At 36.4% G+C, this 7,641-nt stretch overlaps 1 protein-coding gene and 2 long non-coding RNA genes across 3 annotated transcripts in view; 1 reads left to right on the top strand and 2 right to left on the bottom strand.

Annotated features, from left to right (window-relative positions):
• Positions 1 to 7,641, bottom strand: part of LOC127881714 (uncharacterized) — a 515,289-nt gene that overhangs the window by 168,725 nt on the left and 338,923 nt on the right. The gene's annotated exons all lie outside the window — the stretch shown is intronic.
• The window catches only part of LOC127881722 (uncharacterized), a 264,293-nt gene that overhangs the window by 27,238 nt on the left and 229,414 nt on the right, over positions 1 to 7,641 (bottom strand). The window lies entirely within an intron of this gene.
• The window catches only part of LOC127881696 (universal stress protein YxiE-like), a 44,720-nt gene continuing 37,129 nt past the window's right edge, over positions 51 to 7,641 (top strand). The window contains exons 1-2 of the mRNA XM_052429802.1: positions 51 to 210; positions 7,491 to 7,571. Of these exons, the coding sequence (XP_052285762.1) occupies positions 138 to 210; positions 7,491 to 7,571 (154 nt within the window). The 5' untranslated portion in view covers positions 51 to 137. The remainder of the gene's footprint in view (positions 211 to 7,490; positions 7,572 to 7,641) is intronic.

The following is a 7,641-nucleotide window of genomic DNA, read 5'->3' as shown; positions in this document are numbered from 1 at the left end:
CCACATAATTATATTTAATTTAAATGTAAATCAATTTATTTACTTTAAAATATTCGAATATTTCTAATGAATATTTGGAGCTCCTTCAGATCGTCAGTTCACACTGTGTCAGTGGATTTCCAAAAGAGTCATTGAAAATGGCAAAGGAAGGTCAACGAAGGATTTTGATCGCTATTGACGGTAGCGAATCTGCAGAATATGCCTTTGACTGTAAGTTGCTTCTTTGTTTACTTATGACAATATATTTTAAGGAAGATAACACTTGTGAGTCTAAACGGTTTATTAGCATTCCTAAGGCTATGCATGCTATGCCTCCAATAATTTTAATTTGATTGGTGTCTGTAAGTTCGGTAGAAGATTGATTGCATTGTTGCTTAACGTGTTAACTCTTGCATCTGAATTGAGATCAAAGTATGATGAAAATAATATACAGGTGACATGTTCCTTTATAATTATTTTATATGTGTAAAATGTTGTTAGATGTTTGGGCTACTGTTGCTCAATTGGCAGGGGCGTAGATAATGGGGGGGCAGGGGGGGCGGCCGCCCCCCCAATATTTCAGCTAGTCATCGTTATATAAATAAACGTAAAATCCCCTAAAAATTGCCGCCCCAAAACCAGTATTTTTGTAATCCCGGCCGTCAGTGCAGAAGCCATGTGTCCCCTCTCCGTCTGCTCTGAGGTTGCCAATAGTGATGTGTCAATATCCCTTGTTAGGTGTCATAAACTAGGGGCCGGGGTAAATGTCATTGCGTTAATTGTTTCATTGTTCTTTTCCGTGATTGCACTGTCGGTGTTTTGATTAGGGACAGGCGATTCTTTTAATTTTAATTGATCGCTTTAATTCAAAGGTAACTGCCACTTTAAACAATTTTGAGTAAATATACGCGTGAAAAACAGTAATTAGTTTGAAAATATTTTTGTTCTCTAAGTACATCAGTAAACTCTGATTGATGAATTTTATGTTGTAATTAGAGTTTTTGGAAAGAAAATAACATTTATATCAACATGAAAGTTCCCCCAAAAAGCACCATATTAATTGTAATTAATTTTTTTTCTGAACCACGGGAGAGGACAACCCTCTCAAACGAACCTCTTTATGTTCCCAGTACAGAAATTGGACCGCCCCCCCAATGTTGGGAGGTTATCTACGCCCCTGATTGGTCATTGTCGGCTCAGGTACTACTTACATGTACCCCTATACTCTTAAGCAGGGATCATATTTTTTTGCTTTTGTCGGTCCTAGACCGATTGGGGTTATGAAAGACCAATTGAAAATCCCAAACAGTTGGTCCGATTTTGTTTCCTAAAATTCCCATGTCTTGAAATTGTTTACACAGTGCACATGCTAACAAACCCTAATGACATTCTTATCTGATTAGGTGTGATAAACCATTCGCTGCAGCCCCTAAACCGGTCAGGACTGGTTTATTGCATGTCAGACCAAGTATCAAAAACTTGTGTCCGAAATTAATAAGGGTGGTCACACTGGTTTAATTATAATCGGTCTTCAATGTTAATTGACGTGCATGTGATACAAAACAATATGTTGCGATTGTTATCACAGTAAACAGTGATAAATTTAATAATATCTGAGATAGAAGTAAAAAATGATTCTAACACAGCACGTGAAAATTTTCATATAAACAAAGAAGAAAATCGTCTATGGGTTATTCTTCATTAATTAAGGGCGGACCGTATACACTGAAAGCACACGCTGTAACTAAACAAAACATGCCAATACATTTTCCACCAGCATAATAATCCGGTAATATAATTATGAATAAAAGTCGCGGATTTGATCGACAGAACAAAACGTATTTTTATGGGCGGAACTTCTCATAAAATAGTACACAAGAAAAATACTATACATTGTATAAATCTTTAGTAAAAAATCATGTTAGAATCGAAATACAGTCAATCTTGTGCTTGCGACCACTTGCATTAAGCGACTTTTGTCTTATGCGACCACTTTGAATTCCCCCCGAGAATTTTCACTATATTTTCATATTGTATTAAGCGACTTTTGTCTTGAGCAACCAACGACCGCTGATTTTCGTGTATTTTGATGTCCAAATCTTTAATTAAGCGACCACTTTGAGGTTAAAGTGGTAAATCTATTTACCGTTCAGGTACAAATTAGTGTTAATTGTTTATCTAAGCCGATAAGATGTAAGATTGCATCTTTGTTTTGTGTTCACACCAGCCATTTTCCTTTGTAGCGATGACCGGTTCTGACCGGTGTTGATGCAGACTGCGTATCATTTTTTTGTGTTGAATAATGCAATGAGGTATTGACGCATAGTCTACGGTTTAAAGAGTTTACAATCTGGGACGTAAAGTGACAACTTAATCGCCGATTTTATTGCAGAAACAATGCGCCCGATGCGACAAACATTTTCACAGTGTTCCCGAGGTGTAAAAAATAAACAATTAATTTGTAACATGTTTCGATATCCGTTCTCTAAAAAAATTAATTGTAATTATGCTAATTAGTTTGTGTTAGCAAATTTTTCAAATCAGGCCTGTTTATTTAGTTTTCAATCGACGTGTTTTAATTATTTCCCTATGCACCATAATCGAGTCAGATTTCCAAAAGCTTACATGCAGAAATTAAAATATCAAAACAGAAAGTGTTAACGTTAAATGAGAAAATTCGGGTATTGGAATTGTCTAAGAGTAAAAGTGCACGTAACATCGCGAATGAGTTTGGAGTCAGAAAAACCCAATTTAATAAATTTTAGAATAAGAGTAAACAAATAAAACACATTTTAATAAAACATTATATATATATTTTATTTTTTTAGATTTATTTGATTACAAAAGTGGAAATAATTGTGTCAAAAGGTGATAATCCTACATCTGGATTTAAAATGGAAGGTCCGCATATTCTTCCCAAATGGCCTTTTTTTTTATTTAAAGACCATTTTATTAAGAGACCACTTTTGATTACTCCCTTAAGTGGTCTCTATATACAAGATTGACTGTAAGTAGTGTACTTTATAGTTTGTTGTTGAATAACCCATGACCGGAAAGTTAGATGCGTGGTTTTAAATCACTCGCAGGGCTTAACACTAACTTTTTTTTCAACTAGCCCATTCGGGCTAGTAAATGCAGAACCTACTAGCCCTGACCAATTTTTCATGTGCCCTGACCAAAGTATTATCAAAACCTTTATATTTCTCATTCAACTTGTATTTTCTTGTGCGTGGAGATGCGCAATTATGATTCAATCATTCTTATTAGCTTGCCTTACTAATGCTAATGAATTCAATATTCATCTACTTAATACATCTATTTGTAATCTTCATGCCATTTCGGGAGAAATTTCCTTGTTTTTTTTCCCTAATACTTTCTCTTACTTTCCTCCTACCCTTTTCTTTTCTTATCCGAGGAACCCCCATCCCCACCCGTAAAGCCAAATTTAAACAACGACATGAAACGTTAAAACTTGTTTTACATAGTTTGCCGCGGTTGTCGTCTGACAACAAACGGTAAGTGAATCTTAGGTGTCGCAAAATAACGTGTTACGGTAGTCGTAACAATTGTACAGGGTTAACTCTCTACTAAAAGCCGGGATCGACCATTAATATTAGTTTTGCTAATTGAATTGCGTAAAAAAGATTGTCAAAACACTTCTAATCGATCAAACAAATTAAAATGATTTAAAATTGATAAATAACTAATAATTTTACAGTAACTTTGTGTTAATGTCCAGTTTTATACCTTCATCGATCCCGGAAGATCAGGGCAATCCCGGCTTATCAAAAACCGTATCTAGCGGAATTCCGTTTAAAAATAGGTACTGACGTGTTTTACCAGGTAAACTGCCGGGGATTTTCTAAATTGTCGGCCTCTTTTTGATTGCAATCAGGGGGTTCCGAATCTATTTCGAGTTACGATCCGTTTGTTGTCTCCGACTTCACTCTGGGATTTAATTGTCATCTGATCATACTGTATTAAGATTTTTGCATCTTTGAAAAGCTCATTTAAAACACAGTTTATTGATATAGAACACATAATCCCGCCCAAAATACACACGACCAGTCGGGCATGTTCCTGGGACATTGGCTAGCCCGGACCTAGGTACAGGCAGTGAATGTCGTTCGGACGTGCCTTAGTGTTAAGCCCTGACTCGTCCTTCGCACAAGTGATTTAATCCCTACGCATCTAAACTGTCGGCCATGGGTTATTTGACAACAAATTATTTCTTAATTATTTGGTTTTGTTATTGTCAGAAGCCAACCTACGCACAGACATTTGTTTGGTTCAGTGCATGTTTGTAAGCTATTATCGAGTCGACAACGATTTAAAACATCGGTATAGACATACACAGATTAATAATATTGACAACGATGACAAAAATTCTGATAAAACCAACCCATGCGAAAGACATTGGACCTCAGACATATCTGATCAAATTTGCTGTAGGCCGATAATATTTTCGAAATTGTCGGACCTCGTGTCCATTAAAAACCAACAATATGTTATACTTTGGTTTAAAATGAAAACAAAGTTAGGAATATGTAAAAACATAATACAGACTGGTTTATGTTTATTGTACTTCGATAGATAATTTAAATAAAACGGATTTTACCGACAATTCAAACTGGCTATCTTTGTTGGTGACGTACATGTAACAATCTGCAAGCCCGATTCTTAGAAGCAGTCAAATATTGCACATTGTTTTGTGACGCAGGTGACACAAAAAGTTTTTGAGTGGTTGAATGAAATTTTACTGGTTTTAATCCTTGTGATGATCATTAATTGAAAGCCGGGAAACAACACGATCATTGTCTGTTGTGGGTCAAGATTTGATGCGAAAGTCAGCAGAAGAAGCGACTGTTTCAACACTCTATATCACCACTTTTTATACGCCCGTATAAAATACGGGACGTATTATGTGAAACCCCTTGGCGGGCGGCGGGCGGCGGGCGGAAGGCATCACTTTGTCCGGACTCTAATTCAAATTGTATTCATCCGATCTTCACCAAACTTGGTCAGCAGTTGCATCTAGTTGATATCTAGGCCAAGTTCGAATATGGGTCATGCCGGGTCAAAAACTAGGTCATAGGGTCAATAAGTGCATTTTCAAAGGGGCCACTTTGTCCGGACTCTATTTCAAATTGTATTCATCCGATCTTCACCAAACTTGGTCAGCAGTTGCATCTAGTTGATATCTAGGCCAAGTTCGAATATGGGTCATGCCGGGTCAAAAACTAGGTCATAGGGTCAATAAGTGCATTTTCAAAGGGGCCACTTTGTCCGGACTCTATTTCAAATTGTATTCATCCGATCTTCACCAAACTTGGTCAGCAGTTGCATCTAGTTGATATATAGGCCAAGTTCGAATATGGGTCATGCCGGGTCAAAAACTAGGTCATAGGGTCAATTAGTGCATTTTCAACGGCGCCACTTTGTCCGGACTCTAATTCAAATTGTATTCATCCGATCTTCACCAAATTTGGTCAGAAGTTGTGTCTAGATGATATGTAGGTCAAGTTCAAATATGGGTCATGCCGTGTCAAAAACTAGGTCACGAGGTTACTTAGTGCATTTCAAGCATTTAGCATGGTGTCCGCTCTCTAATTGAAGTAGTTTTCATCTGATCTTCACCTAATTTGGTCAGAAGTTGTGTCTAGATGATATGTAGGTCAAGTTCGAACATGGGTCATGCCGGGTCAAAAACGAGGTCACATAGTGCATTTCAAGCATTAAGCATGTTGTCCGCTCTTTAATTGAAGTAGTTTTCATCTGATCTTCACCAAATTTAGTCAGATGTTACATCTAAGTGATATCTAGGTCAAGTTCAAATATGGGTCATGCCGGGTCAATAACTAGGTCTTGAGGACACTTTCAAGCATTGAGCATGGTGTCCAAAACCTTCGAACGGGCGTATCTTGTGACAGTTTGGCACTCTTGTTTCTTTATAAATTTCTTAAGTAGGATCACAAAATTACAGCTCCCGCTAAGAACATTCGTAGCAAGTTAAGTCACTTATCACTTTCTTACTGATATCATATCAGATATGGCTGGAAAGTGAGCTGCATTTAAAATTTAAACAAAAGTTATAAAGGAAATAAAACTGCGAAAAAAACCTGTTTCGGCACAGACGTCGACATCTCAATGGTCACGTGATAGCTCCCTCTGATATGACTTGTGTTTAAGAATCACAAAGCTTTCTCCACATTTAATTGAACGTTTTCATAGAACAGGGTTTAATTAAGTGGTTATTTTATAATGTTTTGAATTGTTTAATACTGTGAACGTTATAATAATAAAAATTAACTCTATAGCGGTATTCTATATTGTTTGGTTACTAAAGAACAACGAGAACGGGTAAAATCTGGGGAGGTCCGGTAACTTTTAAAAGTCATCAGACCTCATGTCCGGTAAGATTTTTTTTGTCTTTCGCATGGGTTGGATAAAACAGCACACGAAACAACAATAAAATAGCAATGTTAAAACCAGTGGAGAAAACTCATATGTTACGTGTAAAAAAATTCCTAAGGGAATTTTACTTGTACATTTATTATACCACCTTCATGAATGGCAAAATCAATGGTATATATTTCAACGTAATTTGTTATGATTTCGGACATAAATTTTCGGATACTTTTTCCCCATTTATATCCAGACCGATTGATGTTGCGGGAAAATATGATCCCTGCTCTTAAGATTACGTAAATGTACCCGGGGTACACTAAATATGCCCAAATGTAAACGGCAAATTTAGACTGTACCCCAGTATTATTCCCGTTCAAAATCTGATGTTGTAAAACTCGCTTTGGAATACAAAACAGAATTCTCTTTGAACAAAACCTGCCTCAACATGCTTTTTTGAGTATGTGTTTTGCTAACAAAGAGGGCATTGTTCAAAATAGTCATTTAGTCATCAATTTTAAAGTATATTAGAGCAAAAAATCTAGTACACAAATTTCCCAATATAAAGAATTCAAGACACGTATTTTCCAAATTTCAGGGTTTTTCGCACTTAATTTTCCCAATTGGACTGGTACAGGTACTTTTCCCAATTTGGCAAAAAAAAATCGCTGCTGTTATTCTATAGAAACTGATATTTTTGCAATATTTTATTGTATGAAACATAGCATGGAATGAGCCTTGTGTGGGAAAACTGGGAAAAACTGAAAAATCTTGGACTGTAAAACATCATATATAATCTCTTAAGTGTAAACAATTTTGTTTTCTTTATTTAATGAGCTTTGGAAAAAGGGGCTTAGTGCATGTGTGTTAAGTTTCGTTCCAAATAAGCCTGTGAAGTTCTCACAGGCTAATCAGGGATAACACTTTCTGCCTTAACTAAATTTTGCTAAGAGACTTAAACGAAAAACACCATCCAAGTGGAAACTGTTGTCACTAATTAGCTTGTGCAGACTCCAGAGGCTTATTTGGGATGATACTTAACGTCCTTGCATTAAGCCCTGTTTTCCCAGAATGCACCTTATATGTATGTTTAATATGTCATCTAGGGTATATTCACAACATGAAGCAGCCCAATGATTATGTGTACGGCATCACTGTGCCAGAGTACAGCTTTGCTGGGATAACGGGTATGTATAGCCTTTGATGTTTCATTTAATAGTTACATAATAATGAACTACAGTACAGCCAAAGCGGAAC

Source organism: Dreissena polymorpha, chromosome 5 (assembly GCF_020536995.1).
Source record: "Dreissena polymorpha isolate Duluth1 chromosome 5, UMN_Dpol_1.0, whole genome shotgun sequence".
Taxonomy (NCBI): Eukaryota; Metazoa; Mollusca; class Bivalvia; order Myida; family Dreissenidae; genus Dreissena; species Dreissena polymorpha.
Note: the sequence above shows the minus strand (reverse complement) of the source record. Positions and strands in the feature narration are given on the sequence as shown.